Source organism: Fusarium vanettenii (assembly GCF_000151355.1).
Source record: "Fusarium vanettenii 77-13-4 chromosome 1 genomic scaffold NECHAsca_1_chr1_3_0, whole genome shotgun sequence".
Taxonomy (NCBI): Eukaryota; Fungi; Ascomycota; class Sordariomycetes; order Hypocreales; family Nectriaceae; genus Fusarium; species Fusarium vanettenii.
Window position 1 is genome coordinate 1423794 of NW_003315881.1, and position 22440 is coordinate 1446233.

Consider the following 22440-nt stretch of genomic DNA (forward strand, 5'->3'; position numbering starts at 1 on the left):
GGTACCATCCATCGTTTAGCACATCAACTACAATCACTTAAAGGACAGGGAGGAGTTGAGGGAGTTTTCTTGTTGCCTGCTGTTTTGGAAGGGTTCACGTCATCAATAAAGGCTCCTGGTTGCATTGGCATCAGAATTTAGGGAGGGCCAAGAGGATACGACTCGGAGTTGCAGGCTGTGGGCCCTTGGGAAGCAAGGCGTTGTATCAAAAGCGAAATCCATATCGAAATGACAATGAAAAAAAGATGATGAAGAAGACATTTGTGTAACCTTGGGCACATGTGCTGACATGGATGTTTGACACGTTGCTTGTCCTTGTGTGACTGTATATAACCTTGAACAACCTACCTCTTGATGCAACCTCGGACCTTGGAGTAACTCTTGGACTCTGTGTGAGCTGCATCACTTCCCACAAGGAGAGAAGGAAGGGGGGGGGGGACCACAAGAGGCCAAATAGGGAGTAGCACAGAGAAGGAGACGCATATGCGAACTGTTGTGCGTCTAGCCAAGCTCTGTGGCGTAGTAGTTGGCGCCGGGCGGACATGTGCGCCGGAAGGGTTTCGTGGCTTGCAGCACCGGCGCCGTGCCGTCGGAGCCTGCGTCCGTCTCCAGTCCGAGAAGGAGGGGGCGCCATCTCGATGATGCCAAGGAGGAGGCCCTCTCGTTTCGGCTGTATCAGTTTGCCAAGATGCATGTTGTGATATCCGATACTGATTTGTGTGTTCCAGTCTGTAAGGAGTTCAAGATGGACAGCAACGCGGATTCAGTCTTAGAACCATGCTTCATATTCCAAAGAGTACAGATAAACTGCTAATTATACCATCCTGACCGTCCATTCTATATCCCCAAGGAAAAGAGTATCCATCCGCTCATCCTCAACATATAAACCCATGCCACTCACTGTACTTTTCGGCGGCAGTCCCTCCAGTCAATACACCATATTCTCATGTTACAGTCCAGTCCCTGGAATTCCTGTCGTAGCTCGTACAACCCATCAAACCTCTTCGTCGCTCTCCTCACCGAGCAGCTCTCCTTCGTCATCATCCACCATCGAGTAGTCGCTTCGGGCGAAGCTATCGCGAGTCGTGTACCGTCTCGACCAGTTGCCGCCTCGGCTTCGGTTCGAGACCCGCTCGTACACACCTGTAGCAGATCGCCACAGTGAGATGATGACGAGCGGCATCGCAGCAGCCACTGCTGCCACGGCAGATATGGCGATGACGGGATACTTGATCCATGGCTGATCGCTGTCAAACGTCGAGCTGTTGTCTCCCAGTCGGATCTGGCCGAATTTGCCACTCCAGTTGCGCCAGACGTACCAACCGATGGCGGCAGCCAGGCCGATTGGGATCACGACGGCGAAGAAGATGACCCAGCCCGATGTTCGGTGCTTGCGCTTAAACTCATCCTCGTATCCCTCGCAGGCGTGCTCATCCGATGTCTTGTCTAGCTCTACACCGTCCTTACAAGTCGTCAGCGGCAGGCGACGATAGCCCGTCGGCTCAAACCAGGTTGTCTCGTTAGGATTCTGCTTGCACCATTCCTCGCCGGATAGGGGCTGGAAGCCTGGAACCAGGGAGCATTGTCCATGGTTGTCCAGCTCGTAATTGTATGCACTACCTCGTGTTAGCTTTACTCGACTTGACTTGACTTTAGTTATCAGAGGCTTACCATTCGAAATCTCGTCGAGTGCATTCGCAATTCTCGTATCCGTGCAACAGCGAAAGCGTCGCCTTGTTGAAGCACTTGCGATCCTTCTTCTTTCGCAGATACTTGGCCACGTGCCCAAAGAAGCAGTCGTTCTTTTGAAGCGGGTGCTTGGGAGACCACAGTTCGTAGTCAGAGGCAGACGCATCGTCCTTGTACTCGCAGGCCTTGTCCGTCAAGCCCGTGAAGTCGATGTTGACGGAGAACAGCTGCTTGCTATCTGATCGGCACCACACCAAGAAGTTTCGGGCCGCTCCGGTCTTGACCGAGGTCAGGTCCAGGATGGTCACCTCCTTGTCCGTGAATTCATACTCGTTCCATGTTTCGCCCTCGTCAAGTGAGTACGAGACAGTCTTGGTCTTTGCGCCGTTTCCATGGGTGGCTCGCTCTGCGAGGACAATGATTGAGCCCTGGTCGCCATATTGCCAGGTCCAGGCGCCCTTCTTGACGTTCTTCCAGTTGATTCCGCCATCTGCAGACATGAAGGTGTCGGCATCCTTCATCTCCCCAAGAGTCGAACCAACGTTTCCAACGCCAAAGATCAAGCCGATCGCTTTGCTCGCCGAGAATGTCCTGCGCTTGTTATCCCGCTCCGTGTAGTGATGCAGATGCAGAGCACACTTGCTGTCACCTGCGGAGCTGCACTTGTACGCCTTGCCATCCACATCCTTCGAAGGGGGTGGTAGGAAGTCCCATTCTGCGCCGTCATTGTGCGAAATCTTGGTTTGGATCTCCTTCTTGCCATCCTTCTTGTCGGGGTTGGCGACGACGTTGATAAGGGTAACACCCTCAAGTCCGGCAACCTTTTCAAAGTCCACATAGCCAGCCTCGTCCGAGTTCACGTTGGAGGCACTCAACACGTACGTCGTACCGTTGGAGTTGCTCTTGATGATTGAACCACGGCGTCGACCATCTGAGAGGTCGGTGGCAACAAACAGGTTGACGGCATGGTTAGAGCTGTCCAGAACCGTGTACAGGCTTGAATGGGAGTCGTGAAAGTTGTACGGGAATTGGGCGGCCTCAAAGTGCTGTCCGTCAAGACTTGCAATTGCCTGTAGTCCAGCCTTTTCTTTGCCGGCCTCGGTGACCTCGTCAGTAGCGAGAATGAACTCGTTCATGGTAGCGAAGCTTGCCACCGTGCCATTGTGGATGAGCTTGTCATCAGCAAGGAAATCATTGATCGTCACGATGGTCTTTGGGGACTCGAGGTTCTCTTCTTGGTGGACGAGACAGACGATCTGTGTGAGAGGGCGGTACTTGTATGCAGAATTACCCGTGAACTCGCACTTGGTCGCATATCGCACCAGCGTCTTCCAATGATCGCCACGATCTGTGGAGATAGACGCGGCAGGGAAACAGCTCTTGCTTCCGGATACGTCGTCGCAATGCTTGCCAACCCAGATAAGCCAGTCCTTCTTGTCCGGGTGGAAGCTCAGAGTGAAGTCGTCCGAAGCTACAGGTGTTTTGAAGCTGTGGAAGGTCTGACCGCGGTCAATCGTGTAGAGGATCTTGTCGGTTTTGGTTGAGAAGAACATGACATCCTTGAAGTAGTCGTGATGGAAGATTTTCATAATGTCTTCTTGATCGAGGATGCGTTTCCACGACTTCCCGTGATCCGAGGTGAGCCACACCTTGTTTTCCACCTGTACACTGTTGCCTGTCCTTTCTCCGATGGGCCTAGCAATAATGGTCTCGTCTGTGCCCGAGCTGGAGTCTCCACGAATGAGATAGTACTTTTGCATATCCAATGCTTCGGAATCGAAGTCGTTCTTCTTGTGCGAGATCTCGCCGTTTGCTGGAACGCTGGGAGACGAACCATCACCTCCAGAGTTGCCACCGCCGCCTTCAGAACACTTTCGCTCCACCTCGTCGTCCTTCTGGGCACCCTTTGTTCGCTTGCACTGGTTTCCAGGAATCATTCGCCAGCCAGAGGATCCCTTGAATTTATCGTCCTTGTCCTTGCATGCGCCCTGTGGCATAGGAATGGATCCAACCCTCTTGCAGACAGTCCTGTCCTCAGGGTCTCTCTGGAAGTTGTAATCGCATTCGAAATCGGCATCGGTACAGTCGCAGGGCTCATTGATGGGCTCAGGATCCTTGAAGTTGCTCTTGATAAAGCAGTCTGCTTTCTTGGTGCGGCGCTTGTACGTCTGCTTACGGCCCATGATACAGGTCGCTTGGCCCTTGTCATCCACTCGGGCATTCCAAGATTCCATATCCTTGTCACCGCACGTTGACTTCTCAAGGGCCTCGAAATCTAGAGCAACCATGTGGTACCTCTTATCATGCTCGCCGATGAGGAGGAACTTCAGGCTGGTCGAGTCTTGAGTGGTCGTGAGGAGCGCAGGCCTGATCTTCAGGTCTTTCGGCAGTGGGACAGATTCCCAGGTGTCGCCATAGTTGAGCGAGTACGAGACCTTGTCAACATCCTCTTTGGCAGAGTCGCGGACAGCAACAAGGATAGTGCCTGAATCACCAAACTCGTACTTGTGAGGGCCCTCAAGCGCCTGCTTCCAAGTTACTCCAGCGTCGTCAGACACGTAGAGGTTGGAGTCATCGAATTTGCCAAGAGACTTGCCCGTGTTTCCATTGCCCATGACCAAGCCAGGAGCTGGGCTCGAAAATATGCGCCCGATGTTGTTGATCTGGGTCATGGAGTGGAGATGAATCCGTTGATCGCCAGCCTTGACCGGCTCAAACGTTCGACCGTCATCAAAGGTGATTTGGGTGACAACAACCTTCTCGGCGCTGCCTTCGTCGACATCCTTGCCATTCTCGACCGTGTTGACAAGGAAGATGCCTTGGATGCCGCTAATCTTCTCAAAATCGACATGACCCTTGATGTTGCGGTTGGTGTATGGGATGTTCTCGGTAAAGTAGGTGCCATTGGAGTTGCTCGTGAAGATGACACCCATGGGCCTGGACGGATGAGATGTCATGACATCGATCTGGATGCTATAGTTTGTGCTCTCAAGCACAGTATAAGCCTCTTGGTTGATCTGGTGGGAATGGTCATGGCTGTCGTCGCTGGGGAACATGGCCCGGTGCCACTGGTTGGCGTTGCTCGTGACGTAAAGAGCCATTTCGTCGCTGTTGGCGGATGACGAAGCCACAAGGATGAAGCTCTTGACGGCCGCCAGACTAACGACTCCAGTTACGTCTCGGTTGCTGTCCAAAGTGGGTTCGAATTCCTGGTATTTGCCATTGTTCTCCTTCTTGAAGAACGTGTCCGAGACGCACAGCTTCTGACTTGTCTTGAAGATGCTCAGAGGATCCGTGACAATACATAGGATTCTTGTCTTGTCCAGATCTTCATCTCCAGTTGTAAACTCGGTGTTAGACTTGGCCCACCAGCAGCCCGAGGTACTGGGGCGCAAGGGCTGGATCGTCTTGAAACCATCGAGCGTGTAAGTAGTCTCCTCGTCGCAAAAGATGCCATCGCAGTTCATGCCGTTGAAGATGATGCGCTTCGGATCGCCGGCGTGGAAGATGAGGGTATCGGGCTGGAAGGCGCTCGGCATGGAACCGCTGTCGAACTCGGTCCAGCTCTTGCCTCGATCTTCTGTCTTGTAGTGCTTCCTGTCCTTGGTGAGGACAAAAGCGGTAGAGGACTCGAAAGGGTGAAGATAGAGGAACGCTGAACCCCCGTCGGGGAGCTCTTTTACTTTATTCCAAGTAAAACCAGCATCCTCAGATCTGTAAATGTTTCGCTCCTCGATATCTTGAAAGACGATGACGTCGCTATCTTCGAAATAGTTCAAGTTGAGCGGGGGATGCTCGAGCATCACGGAATCGATCTTGGGCTTGTCTTGCTTGGCTGACACTGCTGTCCAGAGCAGGGAAAGCCAGAAGACGCGCCATGATAGTGCGGCCCAGGCCACGGACCTCATCATTGCGACGGAGCTCGGGTTGAAGGTATCATGAAGGAACGAACGGAGCCGGCGGGGCTAAAGAAAGTTTATCACGCGATGCCGCGATGATTTCGGGCGGCAGAAGAGTCGTGGATGCTGTAGTGTCGATTTCAAAGTCGCAATGTGGTGATGGAAGTGAGCGTAGGACACTTTGCTCCTTGGAGGGACGAGGCAGGCACGTCAGCAGTGAGGCGGCAGCTCGTGTTTCGCCGAGTGTGGCGCAGAGCCTCGCGCCACAATTGACGGTCCACGCGATTAGGCACCCGCGCCTCATGTGGCTAGTGATAAGGACAGGACATTTGTGACCTGTGAGCTGTGAGATAAGAGGTTCATGAACAGATGTTCTTTGTCCGTTGATCGACTCTATGATACGCATTTGAGGTTACATGTTGGGTCACCTGGCCTCTCAGCCAAGCTCAGATCACGGATGCATCTAGACTAGGACCGTAGTCAGATCGGTGAATCCTAGCTGCTTACGAGGTATCCATTTAGCAAAGTAGCTTGGATGGAGCGACGATACAACACAAACCATGATTGACGAGCAAGATTAGGCGCATAGGAGTGAAGACACTATTGCCAGATACGAAGTGGGTAATTGGTAAATCACCGCTCGCTGTACCACGTACCTACCTATTGAATCATAGCCTGCTGATGCTCTAGAAGGTTACACGCCAAATATCCGGAGGCATGACAATGTTATATTCCGATAGGGTGGAACCTCATCTGGGTCTTTGCCTGCTCATATTGAAATAGTTCCACCAATTCTACTTGCCAAAGCCATCAGCACCGAAATGGACGTCATAATAGATCTCACTGTCATATGAGAAACGCCAGCTTGTTTCTCCCCATGCTGAGGGCCAGATATGTCTGAAGCTCAGCAGAAGAGGTGGGCCAACCAAGATAGGAAAGGCGTAGCAGGACATGAAACGCAGCGGGGCTCTGCTGTGACGCGCCCCTGGTTCGGCGTTGGGCTGGCTCCGTCGTCTTACATGGTGCAGCTCAGGGCAGGACCAGGAGCTTGACGCAGCTAACGCGTAGGCGGGGACGGTTAAGCTGGAGAACGCGTCCAAGCTTTGCCCCTTTTTAGATATAGCATCGTATCTAATCATTGCTTGTTGGCATGGTAGAGTTGATGGAAGCGCAGCATAATCGATAAAAGATGAGGCATCGGATATGACATCAACGTGGCACATTGTTGCCGAGGACCCGAAGATCAATCAGCCGAAGATCTAATCTTTCATGACGGGAGGAGGGGCATTCTCAATGCCTGTCATAAGCGCAAAGCTCACTCGTTGAGTTAAGGGGAGGGATGCTTCCTGGAGCTAGGCGTTAGCGCAATGCGACATCCAGGCAAACAAACCAAACAAATAGAGAAAAACAAGGCGCGTCAGCAAATGCGCATTGAATAACCAGGTATCTCTTCATCACATGTAATGATGTTTGCTGACAGTGACATCCAACATGTTCTGGCAATGTGGTGATGGTGCCCAGGTACCTGGCTCAGAAGTACCTCGTAGCAAACGGGTGCCGTTGTCTTGTTTCAAGTCTGGGCGCAACCCGTCATGATTGAGTTTGCTTCATGATACTACGTAGGTGCCAGTTGAGCCATCTTTAGAGCTCTGAAACTAGAATCACGAGGATATACGGAGGCTCCGTAGTAAGGCTGTCTCAGGCAAAGCGCATCGAAGCTGAGGAACAGATACGGCCTCGTAACGAAGGTTCTGCAACGCTTCCAGCAAGGGCGGCCAACCCTTTCATTTCCTCAAGAGGGATTGGATGCGCCTAAACACTCTGCTTCTCTCGACTGCGCCACTAAGAGCCCCCAAAATGCAGGAGGAGAGGAGGAGAAGGGAGACTATCCGCCCCCTTGCTGGCCCTTGACCCTTGAGGCCCCTCCATCCGCAGTGCGTGCAGCGCATGCGCATTCTTTGCTTGGAGCGCATTGATGCCGGTGGCCAGGATCAAAGGGTACCAGTAGGCAGGTACCTCCGGACCCCTGACTCGCCCCGGCTGCCGCTTTCCCACTTCTCCCCCATCCCACTTCACGACTCCACGTGCTTGTTTTGAATTCATCTTTTCTTCCCTTCTCTTCTTTCTTCCAAACACAAAGATCTTTAATCTCCATCTTCATCATCGCCAGCCGCATCTTGCTATCGGTCGCTTCGAGTCGCGGCCTCACTTTTCCCCCTGCTTATCCTCCGACTACAGCAGCTACACCACGGCAGTGAACTTCCATTCCCCACGAGTCGCATATCCCCGTCATCGTCATGACGGCCACTTACAAGCAGTTCCTGGCTGCGCCCAGCTCGTCGCTGCTGGCCGACACGGCTGCGCTGTACTATGTGACCACCACAACCACTTTTTCTGGTCCGACCCAGATCATTAAGCATCTCAATGGCCTTCAGAAGGTTGTCGCTAAGAAGAAGGAGGATGTCTTTAACGTTGTGGACGGCGGAAACGTTGCCGTCTTCGAGATCGACACCGGCTTGGGCTTCCAGACTGGTGGCGGCCCTTATCTTCCAGGCCTCGATGACAACTTTCTCTCTGCCCGAGACGTCTACCTCCCCATTGTACGTCATTCGCCTGGGCGCATTCGCTCTTGCGCAGGTCGAGGCGCATACTAACAATGGTGGTTCTAGACTCACTTTGTGACATTTGACGAGGCGGGCAAGATTTCGCAGATCCGAGTCCAATGGGACCAGGGCTCACTTCTGAAGCAAGTCGAGGTCATCGGCAAGTCTGGTCGCAACTGGCCCATTAGGGACAGCCGGGAGCAGATCACCTACATCCGATCAGCCATCAAGTCTGCCGGCACCGCACCTCCCGCTCCTCTCAGCCACAACGAATCCATTGCCCGAACTCGAGGCAACACTGGCAATGCCTTCCGAGACCCCCATGCCTCCCTGCAACTGTTTGGCTCTCGCGAGGAGATTGAAACTGAACCCGTTGCTGTTGTATCGCCCTACGCCGGCACTCGGCCCCGACAGCGATCCTTCACTGAGATTCTAGGTCACGAGCCTGATTCACCGAGCCAGCAAATGTCGCCCTCCAAGGCTGGCCAGGGTAAGAACTTCCAGCCTATGCGCCTCTTCGATGGTTATGAGCATACCGACGTGCCAGATCAGCCCCTGCAGCAGAACAAACGCTATATTCGCCCCAACCCCAACAAGTATTCTCACTTTGACTTTGCCGATGGCAGCGACCCGCAGGATGCTCCTCAGAAAGGTGTTTCGATTGACGAGAAGCCAAAGTCGAAGCACGATAGTCAATGGTCCTTTGAGGATTTCGTCACCCCCCAGAAGGTGAAGCCCTCCCGGGGTATGCGAACTAATGATGTTGGTCACTGGGGCGCGGATGAGAACACAGCAGACAAGACCACTGCGCAACCGGCTGCCCTGGGCAATATCACCAACGTCAACCGCGGAAAGGACTTTGACCACCAGTTTGACATCGCCGACCAATCTCCAGCCCAGAAGGAGAACAAGCCCGTTCAAGAGCCCACAAACGACTCTCGAATTCGCACTGCAGGCGACGGAATGGGAGGTCGAAGAGGCACAAACCGGGACTGGCTCTATGGTGAGACTGAGGAAGTCGCCCAGTCTATCCCTGCTCGACAGGCCAATGTCCCTGCTGCTGGCGTTCCACTCAACAAGAGCAGCAAGATCACCACTGCCGGTGACGGCATGGGCAGTAGGAAAGGAACTGAGCGCGATTGGCTTTACAACGAGACCCAGGAGGAATCGTCCCAGTCTGTGCCTGGGCGAAAGCTAGGAGCCAGCGGTGTCCCCAGTGAGACCAAGGATAGCAAGATCGCTATTGCTGGTGACGGCATGGGCGGCAGGAAGGGAACAAACCGTGACTGGTTGTACGGCGACCTGACCGAACAGCCTCTCCCTGTTCGAAAGCAACCTGCAAGACCGGCCAAGAGTGACTTCTGGGACTTTTAAGTGCTAGGGAATGTTTGATTAGGGAGCACATTGGGCCTCTTTGACCTTCACTGTTTTATGTTTGCGTGTTTCTCTTACTCGTCTTTTCTCTTTTTAACGATGTATGCGTACATATGGCTCATGGTTCACGAGGGTTCATTCTTAGCATCATTTTCCGCATTGGAAACCTGCTGGAAGAATGAGCGCCACTCCTCGGAATACGGTCTTTGGTCTTTTTCGTTGTTTGTGTTTATTCATCATTTTTTTGTTTGTTTTTCACGGCCTTACATCTAGGGTGTTGAGGGAAAATCGGACACCCGGACGGCGCAGAGCAGAGCAGAGGAGGATCAGAGAATGGCTATAAAGTGCTGGTATCCATTGGTGGACAGGTATCATGGCTGGTGTCGTTGAAAAAAGGGGAGGATCTCGTGCTGCGGCACAGGAATGTATCGATATCATCTGGGAGCTCAATCAGATACTGCCTTTACCTGGAATCCTTCAAGAAGTACATGGTGATGATAGAATGTGAAACTCGTTATTCGTGCTCATCAAGTGAGCGTTAAAGTACAAATCCCCGGGCCCATCAACCCTGCCCTTGACAAGAGCGAGTAGGCTACGGTGCTGTTTGCTATTTAAAGTCGTAGTGGTATCAAAATTATCCGTGGCTCAAAGGCCTGATATATCCCATTTCCATTCATCCGTCCCAACGCCATATGATCCAAGCCCTGATATATTTCCAAAATGAGGCAGCTCTGGCTGCAAAGGCGACCTATTCCGTCCGACTCCAGGCTAATCCAAGTCCCATTGTAATGATACAAAATCCCAAGCAATCCTGGTCAAACCCCCAAAGCCACGCAGGAACGCTGTCTAGCACAAAAGCTTGTAGTACTTCTTCCATGCCGGCCAGCTCGCACGTTCCTCGCGTTCTTGAGCGACCAAGATGGGGACGTTGAAGTCGCGGCGACCCGTGTCGACGTCCATGTCCTGTATGGTGACAAAGGTGGTGCGATAGTATAGCTTGTGGCCGATGAAAAAGAGGAGGACGCAAGGAGCGCCCACCCACTTGTGAAAGAAGTTGCTCGCGATCTCGGCACTCGAATCCTCCTTCCAGCCGATAGGAAAGGCGCCGACCCAGAACTGGGCGATGAGGACAAGGACGTTGAGAGTGATACCGAAGTAGGAGCCGGCAACACCAACCTGAGATTGAAATGGGAGCTCCGAGACAGATCGCCCACGGGCTGCCCAGGCGCGGCGGAAGCGGATGTGACAGACGCAGATAGAGCCCCAGGTGATGATTGTAGAGAGGCCTGAGATGGACATGAGCCAGTCAAGGACAGCCCCTTGCTCAGGGAGATCAGCGAGAAAGGCGATGAGGCCAAAAGCTGCTGCGATGGCTATAGCGACGAGCGGTCGGCCCTTGCGGTCGACGTAGCCGAGAATCTTGGGCGCTTGGTTGAGGTTCGCGAGGGCGGCGAGTGTACGTGAGGAACCAAAGACAGCCGAGTTTCCAACTGAGAGTACGGCAATCATGATGACGGCGTTCATGATCGAGGGCAGGACTTGGATACCTGCCTCTTCAATGGCGATAACAAAGGGGGAGGCCTTTGCGTCTGCATCGCTTTCACCACCGACTAGGCGAGGGTCATCGTATCGAACCAGGAGCCCGACCAAGGCCAAGGCAACGACATAGAAGAGTGTGATTCTCCAAAACACCTGCTTCAGGGCGGTTGGCAAAGACTTGCGCGGGTTAGCAGTCTCGGCGGCAGCGAGGCCAATAAGCTCAGTCCCAGCAAAGGCAAAAGCCGCCGTCACAAAGACACTACACATGCCTTTGAAACCATTGTTAAAGGCGCCAGGGTTCTGCCAGTACCTGCCGCCGATGTAACCGCTATCCGGTGTGCCGCCGCAGTTGAGAATGATTCCGAGCAGGCTAGTCAAGGAACCGCGAGTCAGTCAAGGGGTCTGATGATAGATTGGCGTCAAGCGAGGTGGGTGGGGAGAACTTACATGAAGCCAATGACAGCGATAACTTTGATGATGGAAAAGATAAACTCAGCCTCACCGTAGCCCTTGACGCCAAACATGTTAATGAAAATGATGATGATGAGGAATACTGAGACGAAAATGGCGCGAGTTAAGCTTTCATCCCAGTATGAGAGGGTGAGGGAGGCGGCGATGATTTCTAGCGGCAGCACGATCAGCCACTGCATGGCATAACTATCATGATGGTTAGCGTTACAATCAATATGGCTACGGAAACAAGAGGAACTCACTTCCAGCCCATGGCGAATCCCCATGAAGGATCAAGGAATCGAGTTGCCCAGGCTGAAAAGGAACCAGCAATTGGAAAGATAACAGCAAGTTCTCCCAATGCCTGGCATGTACAGAACAGCATGGCGCCAACTATTGAAAAAGCTAGCAACAGCGATGCAGGACCGCCAGCTGCTAGAGCTTTTCCAGAAGCGACAAAGAGGCCAGTACCTAGGTTACATCATGTTAGCGTTTGCTTCGGAGATAATCCTCCAACGCTCGAGTCGCCAAAACATACCAATGGAACCTCCAATAGCAATCATCTGCAGATGCCTGCCCTTGAGTTTCCGCGCAAGACCCGAGTTGGCTGTCTCCAGCATGGCAGACTGTATGTCGTAGTAGTGGACGCCATCGTGAACCCTTTCGCCAGCGCCACCCTCGAGCTGGCCCAACGGGTCGGTCGTAAAGAAGGAGGAGCTGCGGTCGCGCTTGAAGCCATCGACGAAACGGTCCCAGTACCGCGGCGGCGCATCATCGTCGTAGTCGGGTTCGCGCATGCTGAATGAGCTCCCCGGCGCGAGCGATTCCTCCTTCATCTTGAGGCTGCTGCGCTCAACGTCGGGTTGAGGCGTCATCCTCGCCCGCCGTGCCGAGCCCACGCTTTGTCGGTCCCGGGACTGCTGGGCGCCGGGACGGCGAGAGCTGGCTGCGGGCGGGGGACCTGTTGCGTCGCTGCCAAAGGTTGGTGGTGAGGGCGACAGGTAGGTGGTGAGAAGGCGATCCAATGGGCGAGGAGGATCTCTTTCGTTGGCCGAGTTCGTCAGGGTTACGATTAAAAGTGGTAATGGATAGGCGATGAAATTAGATCAGGTCGTATCGTCGTCGTCGTCGGAAGCGTGAGATCGAGAGGGAACCTGGTGTTGTCTCGGTCGGCATATCGCCACCAGGTTGGAAGCTCGGTGGTGGATGTACAAGTCGGCGATGGATCGACAGATTTCGGAGCCGAACGAGATGGAGAGGTGTAGACGTCCAAGATCCCGGAGGAAGAAGCGAGCGGATGAGATTATCAACAAGAAGAATTCCTGTCTGTGTAACAGAATGAGAGAGAGACTAGATGGCCAAGTAGAAGGAAGGGGCTGGAGGCAAGAAGATGGTGGTGGGCTTATCAAGCGTCGGTGACAAGATACCTGGTTGCTTGGCGTTGACGACCTGAACCGAGCCTGGGAAGGACAAGCAACTTAAGACAAGCATGCAGTGGGAATGGATGATGGATGGATGGAAGGCAGGACATGCCTGGGGGCGGCTTCCTTCAAGTCCCTCCTCCCTGGGTCAGAAATGGATGGGGTCCCCTCCATTAAAACCACTTGGTCCATGGGCTGCAGGCTAAAATGCATCATCAATCCCAAGGCCCAGCTGTCAAACAGCCATCATGCTGTATCCGTCCACGGATCCATCCTCGAGATTCCTTGCACCGTCACCAGTTGGCCAATCTCACTTCGGTGGGGAGAGCGCTATCTTTGCGCGGGGGGGCCGCTGAAGACCACTTGGACCAGGCTCCTAGGCTTGTGTGGTCCAGGCCCATGTCTTTTTTGAGCCCAGTTTCGTTAGCCCAGCATGGACCCAGGTGTTGCACGACGGGAGAGATAAGAGTCAGGAGAGTGGATGAGACTCGGTACGGTACGGTACAGTACAGGTACGCAGCGTCATTGAAGGACAGGACAAAAGGATGAATGCGAATGCCCTCTCGAATGTCTCGTGAGCGTGGGCATATTCGTGTCAACTACCAACGGTCAACCCACCAAAGCTCCCGTCGATCAATACGACCCCCCGTCCATCACCCAGCGGCCATTAACACCACCACCAGAAAGGACCCCTGCCCGACCGCCCGCCCAGGCCAGACCATCTACAGCAGGTGCATTCATTGACTTTTGGCGTCCTCCTCCAGGATCCTTACCGCTCTGTCGCCTCGATTCAGCCCAGCCCATCGCGTGCCACACCCTCCCACGAATCCTCGCCAATTGCGTCTATCCGAGAAAACACTCGAGATCCTCGGGTACCGGCGTCCTCCCCCCCTCCCTCTCTCTCGGTTCCGACCCATTTCGAAGCTTGGCAACCTCCTTATCCCACGTCGACAAGAACAAAAAGTGTTGCGTGCCCCAGAGCTGTGACCAGCCAGCATCCATCCCCAGCGCCTCCTTGCCAGGGATCATGCTACACTTGGCCTTTCAGGGCTGCCTATCCTCTTGGCTCTTGCTCGACGATGCGTTTCGTCCAGAACCGACCTCTCTAATCTGAGAATTGATCACATGCAATCCAATCTGCCCCAAAGACGGGGAAGCGGAGCCCAGTTGTATCGAGGTCCTTGTTCTTCAACGTGCACGAGCCGCTCAACAGATCGTGGCAACCTGGTCCACTCCATCTTGAACAAACATGGCAGCCCCAAACTGATGAAGCAACGGTTCGTTAGCCACGCACATGTGTGGCTGCCGCAAGGTTCAGGTACTAACTCGATAGATGATGCTTTCGGTACTGTATTCACGAGTGACGCTACGTACTGTCCAAATCCCGCCTTTGTTCTACTGTATGAGTAACATGCCATGTCCAATCAGCTTATGTGCAGCCAAGACTCGCTTCCCAATGAATACTATGCCAACACAGCCCCAAATCCCTTGGCTCCTATCACGTCAAGTTGCTACCAGATAATCAGGTGCTCTTCTTCTCCTCTGTGATTACCTTTTCTTCGGAACCCGTGTCTGCGCTTACGGGCTTAATAATCTGACCAGATGCGTCTCTTGGCTTTCGCTTCCAGCCTGTCGAGAACAGCGTTGGTAGATCAAATCTGGGGAACGGGTGGCCCTCAGTGTTGATCACGACCTTGTCCAGAGGCAGGAGATCGGGGGGTGAGAACAACAGGTAGAAGTATTTCAGCGTCTCGGCCTGTTACGGTGTCAGTGGCTTCATCTCTGAATATTTGCGGCTCGTCACTTACCAGCCAGAAGCTCTCCATGTTATCTCGAACCTTGGGCGGCACAACGTTGGCGTCTCGCAGGCTCGTAAAGCCTCCCCCGTTCCTCACGGCCGTGTGGTTCATGAAAGACTTGAACATCTCCCATCCCCATTCTCGGTACTTGATGTCGTTTGTGATTCTCCACATGTAGAACAGACTCTCGACCGTCTCTGGGCGCTGGAGGTTGTGGGCGTCTCCATTTTTGACGATAAAGTCGCTGCGCCATTCAGCGTCAGGGGCTGGGTCAAACACCGCCGGGCTCTGACGGGGGCTGCCAAAGGGTTGCGGCGGGTTGTCGATTTCGAAATAGGTGATCTCGGCCGACAGCCCTGTCTCGGTGAACTTGTACATTCCCCAGCAAGTCTCCATGATCTCGCGTGCGAGCTTGATATCCTCTTCGTTCTTCTTGGACCATGTAGGCAGCTTTCGGGCCTCAGCCTCAGTCAGACCTCCAGTAGCTCCAAGTGCCATTGTTCCAGGCATGAAGCAAACGAGGTGATCCATCTTGGGGCTGAGGGCTCTGTCCAGTCCAGTGGGTCGCTCTCCGATAATCGTAAACTGTGAGTTCTTGGTGTATGTCACCAAGTGCTTGCGGACACCCCTGAGTGCCTCGTCCCACATATCTTCATAAATGGGCTCTTGCTTATTCGTCTGGAGATATTGCTTGATGAGATACTCGTAGTATGAGTCGCCACGGCTACCGAGCCGGATATTTTTGCCCTTGAACTCGCCCGTGGTAGCGTAGACGTAGATGGGGACAAGGCCGTCTTGAGCACCATTGTCATCAACCACCTGCATCACCTTCTCGGCCCGGTCCCAAAAGTCCTTTTCTCCTGTGAGCTTAGCAAGATACTTAAACTCGAGCTGAACAGTTGTGGCCTCGGCAGTAGACGACGCTCCCGCATCGGCATGGGATGGGATACCCTCGTACTTGTGCAAGTTGACGCTTGCATAAGGAACACCAGAGGGGGAGTCGAAGGCACTCATAAGACGGTCGGCCAAATCCTTTGCCTTTTCGAGGTAGAGATCCTCTCCAGCCGCACCTTCGTCGTCCTCGGCCAAGGGGGCGAGATGTGGGAATTCGTTGGACAGGTAGTGCGCACTGAGCAAGCCACCCATCATGCGGATGGTTGTCTCAAAGGTGTTGACATCCTGATCCTGGTCCCATGTTAATGATTCTGAAATCCACCCACGAGCATCTTGCACTCGGGATGTCAGGTTCATCAGAATCATTGTATCGAGGGCATCAATTATGATCCAACCCAATCCCTTGGGCGCCATGTTGTCGCCCCTCTTGGTGACAGGGTGGTACTCGTCATAACCTATCCGGGTCCCATGTTAGCATGCATACTCTGTCTCAAGAGCTGAGGATCTGGACGCACCCCATGCATATCGTCGGTAGGCGTCCCAGCTCAGCTCGAACGCCTCCACGACACGGTCTCTCCTATGGTCCCAATTGGCCTTTTTATCATCTTGAGACAAGCCTGAGTAGCTCCAGTCGGTCGGTACGGTGCTCTTCTGGGATTGTCGTTTCTTGGACGAAGAACCGGTCCAGTATAGTAACGTCAAGACGATAAAGGTAAGGAAACCTATCACCCTCTTGCGCTTCCATAGCGGTCGTCTTTGCTCGTACCGCGAATAGCCATATGGCTTGTCCTTGTACATGGGCAACCCCTTGTTGGAGCTTGCGCCGGAGCCCCAGAATCTGTCCTCGAGATCTCGATGCCGGTTTTCGAAGGAGGGTACGTTCTTGGGTATGGAAAAGGCCATCGCTAAATCATGGGCGACGGCCAGCGATGCCGATTCTTGTTGGTTCGGGACGTTTCGAGGATGAGGACGGTTGAAGGCGCTGTTGCTTCGGATGTTGAAAGGGTCGCGGATCATTGACTTGAGCTGGTCATTTCGGGATGGATGGTTCGTGGTGTTGTTGTAGTTGATGCAATTAATAAATACTTGGCCGGAATGGATAAAATGCAAATAATAAACAAAGTTTTGATGTACAAGACTGCAAACAGCCAAAGTCAAAGACGGAACATGGATGCAAAAAAAGGAGTTGAGTTTGTAGGTACAGCAGATACAATAGTAGTAGGTCCGGCCCCGGAAACACGAGGACAGAATGTCACTTCGAATAAAAGCGACCTTGGGGACTTGGCGACCGGGAAGCACGAGACCACAGCCGCCATCCACTCCGTAACGTAGCCTGTTCTCCATCCATGACGACCACCGCCGCCCCCGCCGAAACTCATCAATGCACCGGGGAGCTCTGGACCGCGTCTGCCCTGAGCTTGCGGCCCCTGTAACCTGAACCCTTTTGTCGTCCATTGCGTGTAAAGGACCCGCGATTTTATTGGGTCGTCAAGCGCCAGTCCACAACTTTGATGGACATGAACCAACTTGAGGCCTGTCGATTAAACAAGGCGCTGATTTTCTCGGGAGAAGGATACGACCATGAGTATCGCAAACTTTCCTTCACTGAGCCCGGACGAGTTTACAGAGGCATGCCATCACCTGGAGAGCCAGTACTGCCATGCTAAGTTGGGTCCGGAGAGGGCACGTTGGAAGCTCAAGTTATGCACTGCTCTCTGCACCGACTTCTCCTTTGAGGGGGGTTATACGGCATATATCCAGATCAGACGCCCGCTACAGACAGATCTAGATCACAGGGATCTCTCGCTAGACTTGGAAAACTTCTCCTTCTCCGATGAAAAGAGCCATGATGTACCAGGTGGAGACAGAGACATGATGGACGCAGAAGAGGCTGACGAGGTAATAAATCCTCGGTGGAGTTGTCTTTTACTTAGACCGTTGTCTTACGAAGTTCCAGGCCGCTATTGTGAAGCCCCAATCTCGCCCAGATGTTGGCCTGGTGGAATACGAGATTCATCTTCATCCTACGTATCGCGTGCCCTGTCTGTGGTTCACTTTGCGCAATCTACCCCCAGATGAGCCCGCATTCAATATTGACACCGTCTTCCGCCGCCTTGTTCCCGATGAGTACAAGGCAGGCCTCCGCGCGCTCGGAGCAGTTGGAGGCATCTCGGCCGATGTGAGTATGGAGACGAGAGAGAGAGCTGTTTACACAAGTCAATTCAAAAATCCTGGGTATCGTCAAGATCGGTTGGCCTAACTAACACCTTGCTCGCAGCATCACCCTGTCACGGGTGTCCCGTCCTTCTTTGTCCACCCCTGCTTGCTCGGGGATGCCATCTCCAAATTCGAGTGCGACAGGACAAACTACCTGATGATATGGATCGGACTGGTGGGAGGCTGCGTGGGCCTGTGGGTGCCCAAAGAAATGGCGATTCAATGAGGCGATTTTCTCGGTCGTTTGACGCGGTTTTCTCTCTCATCGATGTAGCCGACCATTCATACGCATCATTAATCATCATCGCTGTCCTCCTCCATAGCCACGTCCGAGTCACTGTCCTCGTCGTCGCGTGTTCGCTTCTGGCCACGGCTCCCGGGGCTTCCAACATCCTTCATCACATGGTCGACATTCGCGGCGGGCTTAGCAGGGAGGCCAGCGGGTGCTGATCCAGGAAGAGGGGCGTTGAAGATGCTCTGTTGGAGTTCGGTCTGCTCGACATTGGCAGCGCCTGCATTTGTGGAAGGAATCTTGAAGGTGCCGTCGAGCTTGGCCACAAAGTTCGATTTCGACTTGGCGTATTGGATTTTCTAGAGAGCAGCGCGTTAGAGCTACTGTGTAAGCGACACCGACAAAGGAGGAGACCAACCAACTCGCGGCCCAGGAACGTCTGTCCTTCGAGGGACCTCATGGCCTGTGTGGCTGCTTGTATATCTCGGAACACGATATGGGCTTGGCCACGCATCGCCATCGTCTTGAGGGCGACAACATCTAGTACAGGACCGTATGTGGAAAACAACATGTACAAGGCCGTTCGCAGATCGGCTTTCTGGATTTTCGAGGACGGGAGGTTTGTGACATAGAGACTGCAACAGTCAATACGCAGTAATTAGAGATATATCGAGGGGAACTGACGTCTGGTTCGGAGGAATAGGCTGCACCTTGGCCGGCAAGGAGGAGTTGGGCTGGAGAGCACGAGAAGCTGTGGCGGCCATTGTGACGGATGGCGGAAGGACCGAAGTCTTGGTTCGATATTTATGCGCTTGTGATCGATATTATAAGTCCTCCTTAACAGTCCATAAGCCAAAATCGTATGAGAATGCGCGGGCGCGCCAGGATCGAGAGTACTAATATTGGCGGTGGTGTAGTAGCGGGATGGAGATTTTTCGCCGCACGACGAATTGCCAGCCTCGTCCATGAGGCGCTGCCGTCGGGCGCTGTGGCCCAAGCTTGCTGGAGCTCCTACGTAACCCCCCACCCCCACTAGCCATCCAGCCAGCGCAACCTACCCAGCCAGCATCTATCGTCAGCGCCTAACCAACCTCTTCTTGTCTCTCTCATTCTCTCAATCGACTCGAAAGCGATAGTAGAGAGCTACTCCTATCGCCAATACCTTCACCATGGCCGCTCCCGAAGTTCACCACCTCTTCCACAACCCCATCGCCGACCACTCGTTCTCGGCTGATCATTCCGTCCTCGCCGTCGCTCGCGACACCGCTGTTGAGCTTTACGGCAAGGTCGGCAATGCCTACAAGCTGAAGGATGAGCTCAAGGGCCACGACAAAACTGTCACGAGTGTCGACATTGCTCCCAACAGCGGGCGCATTGTGACCTGCTCTCAGGGTATGAATGCGCAGCTACCCCTATACCGACAACGCTGTTCATGACGCTAACACGACATGTCGCATAGACCGTAACGCCCTGGTCTGGGAGCCCTCTCCTACCGGTTACAAGCCGACTCTCGTTCTGCTCCGAATCAGCAGAGCTGCCACGTTTGTGCGCTGGTCGCCGTCCGAGACCAAGTTCGCCGTCGGCTCCGGCGACCGCGTCATCGCCGTCTGCTACTTTGAGGAGGAGAACGACTGGTGGGTTTCCAAGCATCTCAAGAAGCCCATTCGCAGCACCATCACGAGCGTTGCCTGGCACCCGAACTCGGTCCTCCTTGCCGCCGGCTCCACCGATGCCCACGCCAGAGTCTTTTCCGCCTTCATCAAGGGGATGGACGCCCGTCCTGCTCCCGGAGTTTGGGGCGAGCGACTCCCATTCAACACTGTCTGTGGAGAGTACCTTAACAACTCTGCTGGCTGGGTTCACTCGGTTTCGTTCTCCCCTAGCGGTGATAGCCTTGCCTTTGCTGCTCACGACAGCAGCATCACGGTTGTGTATCCCTCTGGACCTGAGCAACCTCCCCGCGCTGTTGTCACTGTCACGACTCAACAGCTGCCTTTCAAGAGTCTGATCTGGACCAGTGAGGACGAGATCATTGCTGCCGGTTATGACTGCGAGGCCTTCCGCTTCCAGGGAGGTGAGGGTGGTTGGCAGCTGGCTGGTACCATCGAGACAAAGGGCCGCCCCAGCTTGGGTGAGCACCGCGAGGAGTCTGCCCTTAACATGTTCCGACAGATGGATCTGAAGGGCAAGGCCAAGGACGACACTCAGCTCAAGACGGTCCACCAAAACACCATTAGCACCGTTCGACCTTTCGACACTGATGGAGAGCGTGTGACCAAGTTCAGCAGTAAGTCACAAAGTCATTCATTGTCATATATCAGAAAAAGGCTAACAAAGACTTTAGCAAGCGGCGTTGATGGTAGGGTCGTGGTCTGGGCTGCTTAAATTGTCCAGGGGGTAGATTGCCAATGACAAAGACATGTAGAACCATCAAGATTCACACCGATAAAAACTGGTCATGTTCTCAAATGAGTGCCTTGTGTCAGACCTCTGTCGCATGTGCCAAAGGTCTTTTTTGGTGTTTTATCTGCCTTGTATACTGCATATAAATATATAAACATATCACTGGAGAGAAATTTAACTCCTCCAACTTCTTCTCATAGCTCAAGCCTCACCCACCACCATGTCTTCTCCTGAATCCCCCAGCCGATTCATCTACGGGCGAAACCGGTCTATGTCCGAACCGACAGACGACAACACGGATCTGAGCAGCTATCTGTCTTCTACTCAACCTTCAGAAGATTGGCCTGACTCGCCCGAATACTACGATCGATTCTCCCCATCTCAACACCATGACTACGGACCATTCGCGAACGCCATCCCACGAGAAGCTCATATGGCGGGGGGGCCTCATTCTCGAGATGTCACCCCTTATGATCAATCATCTGAACGAGACGATACTCACGCCGTGACGTCCCTATTCAGTGAGGACAGCGTGCCTGAACACGTTGCCCACGCCCTCAACGACCCAGAATTCCGATGCTTTGCCGCCCGACAAGTACACGATATCTGTCTTGGAGTCAGTCAAGATTTCATCGAGAATTTCCGGTACAACATTGAGCAGCGGCTCTCAGAGTTTCAGCAAAATGAGACTCGTCGTTTTCCAGGCCGTGTGTCTATATTCGACGAGACGGCACGGACTCTCTACAGAAGCACGCACGCGACGGCTTCTTTGAGGACCAACACGGCCGGCATCTGCTCTATCCTCTGGGCCAGGGGGAATGCGTTGCAGATGCTATCACCAGAATCGGTGTCCAGAGCGCTAGATGGCATGAGTGTGGTCAACACGACGGCGGAGGATATCGCGAGGGCCTTTGATATTGTCTTGGAGCGAGGCGACCTCCACAAGGCGGACGCGAGAAACATCCTCGAGGCTGGAATGGCATTCTGTGAAAGACTGGAGTATCTGGATAAGCGTGAGGAGGTGGAGAATTTGGCTCTTTCTTTTCGGCGAGTACCCAGTTGAATTACTAGTTCCTGGGTTCTCTTGACTGAGTTGGAGTCTTTTGATTTGTCTGTCGGGGCGTTTTGAGTCAGGGTGTTGGTAGCGAGCACATGATCAGTAGCTGGGAGGAAACATGATAGATTTGATCTTCTCTTTGATTGACTTTTTTTATATTCTAAATTTTAGTCAAAGGTAGTTTTTAAGGGAGGGCAATGACCTCAATCTCAACATCGACGTTCTTGGGGAGAGTCTTGACGGCAACGCAGCTGCGAGCAGGCTTGTGGGAGAACCACTTCTCGTACTCAGCGTTGAGCTCCTATAACACCAATTAGTCTTTAAGATGCTTTTACATGGCATGAGGGACTCATACAGCAAAGTGAGCCATGTCAGAGATGAAGATGGTGGTCTTGACGACCTTGGCGAGCTCGGAGCCAGCCTCCTCGAGAACAGCCTTGGCGTTCTTGCAGGCCTGCTCGGTCTGGGCGGTGATGGAACCCTCAACGAGCTCACCCTCAGGGGTAAGAGGGATCTGGCCAGAGCAGTAGATCATGTTGGGGGTCTTGATGGCCTGGGACTGTTGAAGGTCAATACACTGATAGCATGAATGAGGGGTAGCTCTGGGAGCCATACGTAAGGACCAACAGCTAATTGAGGATCCGTCAGCGGTTTTTCTACGACATTCAGGTGAAAAATGAATACTTACCCGCAGGGGCGTTCTTGGTGAAGATGATCTGCTGGTCGGACATGGTGGATTGGTGTCTAATCGAACGTGTGAACCTGGCTGCCTCTGATACAGCGGGAGGGAGAACAAGACGCGGGGCGGCAGCTCTGAGAGAAGAAGCGACAAAGCGGGGAGCTCGGCGCGCGGCGAGAGAAGG

At 53.5% G+C, this 22440-nt stretch overlaps 8 protein-coding genes across 8 annotated transcripts; 3 read left to right on the forward strand and 5 right to left on the reverse strand.

Annotated features, from left to right (window-relative positions):
* Positions 1 to 994: 994 nt before the first annotated feature.
* Positions 995 to 5600, reverse strand: NECHADRAFT_30652 (uncharacterized protein; the record flags this gene model as incomplete). Its single annotated transcript, XM_003054210.1, has 2 exons — positions 995 to 1616; positions 1672 to 5600. The coding sequence occupies 2 exons, from the start codon at positions 5598 to 5600 to the stop codon at positions 995 to 997; spliced, it is 4551 nt and encodes a 1516-aa protein (XP_003054256.1).
* Positions 5601 to 7885: 2285 nt separating this feature from the next.
* NECHADRAFT_74790 (uncharacterized protein) lies at positions 7886 to 9565 on the forward strand (the record flags this gene model as incomplete). Its single annotated transcript, XM_003053492.1, has 2 exons — positions 7886 to 8188; positions 8258 to 9565. 2 exons carry the CDS (start codon positions 7886 to 7888, stop codon positions 9563 to 9565), a joined length of 1611 nt encoding a protein of 536 aa, XP_003053538.1.
* A 477-nt stretch (positions 9566 to 10042) lies between these two features.
* NECHADRAFT_65607 (uncharacterized protein) lies at positions 10043 to 12429 on the reverse strand (the record flags this gene model as incomplete). Its single annotated transcript, XM_003054211.1, has 4 exons — positions 10043 to 11474; positions 11552 to 11761; positions 11818 to 12025; positions 12093 to 12429. The coding sequence occupies 4 exons, from the start codon at positions 12427 to 12429 to the stop codon at positions 10412 to 10414; spliced, it is 1818 nt and encodes a 605-aa protein (XP_003054257.1). The 3' UTR covers positions 10043 to 10411.
* A 2068-nt stretch (positions 12430 to 14497) lies between these two features.
* NECHADRAFT_105814 (uncharacterized protein) lies at positions 14498 to 16466 on the reverse strand (the record flags this gene model as incomplete). The annotated part of the gene is made up of 3 exons (XM_003054212.1): positions 14498 to 14731; positions 14784 to 16123; positions 16184 to 16466. The coding sequence occupies 3 exons, from the start codon at positions 16464 to 16466 to the stop codon at positions 14498 to 14500; spliced, it is 1857 nt and encodes a 618-aa protein (XP_003054258.1).
* A 1713-nt stretch (positions 16467 to 18179) lies between these two features.
* Positions 18180 to 18881, reverse strand: NECHADRAFT_90073 (uncharacterized protein; the record flags this gene model as incomplete). The annotated part of the gene is made up of 3 exons (XM_003054213.1): positions 18180 to 18476; positions 18536 to 18752; positions 18802 to 18881. 3 exons carry the CDS (start codon positions 18879 to 18881, stop codon positions 18180 to 18182), a joined length of 594 nt encoding a protein of 197 aa, XP_003054259.1.
* Positions 18882 to 19208: 327 nt separating this feature from the next.
* Positions 19209 to 20502, forward strand: NECHADRAFT_65610 (uncharacterized protein; the record flags this gene model as incomplete). The annotated part of the gene is made up of 3 exons (XM_003053493.1): positions 19209 to 19509; positions 19577 to 20404; positions 20462 to 20502. The coding sequence occupies exons 1-3, from the start codon at positions 19287 to 19289 to the stop codon at positions 20500 to 20502; spliced, it is 1092 nt and encodes a 363-aa protein (XP_003053539.1). The 5' UTR covers positions 19209 to 19286.
* Positions 20503 to 20740: 238 nt separating this feature from the next.
* On the forward strand, positions 20741 to 21583 carry NECHADRAFT_74795 (uncharacterized protein; the record flags this gene model as incomplete). The annotated part of the gene is made up of 1 exon (XM_003053494.1): positions 20741 to 21583. One exon carries the CDS (start codon positions 20741 to 20743, stop codon positions 21581 to 21583), a length of 843 nt encoding a protein of 280 aa, XP_003053540.1.
* Positions 21584 to 21761: 178 nt separating this feature from the next.
* On the reverse strand, positions 21762 to 22308 carry NECHADRAFT_74796 (uncharacterized protein; the record flags this gene model as incomplete). The annotated part of the gene is made up of 4 exons (XM_003054214.1): positions 21762 to 21878; positions 21933 to 22136; positions 22193 to 22206; positions 22266 to 22308. 4 exons carry the CDS (start codon positions 22306 to 22308, stop codon positions 21762 to 21764), a joined length of 378 nt encoding a protein of 125 aa, XP_003054260.1.
* Between the last annotated feature and the right edge of the window lie 132 nt (positions 22309 to 22440).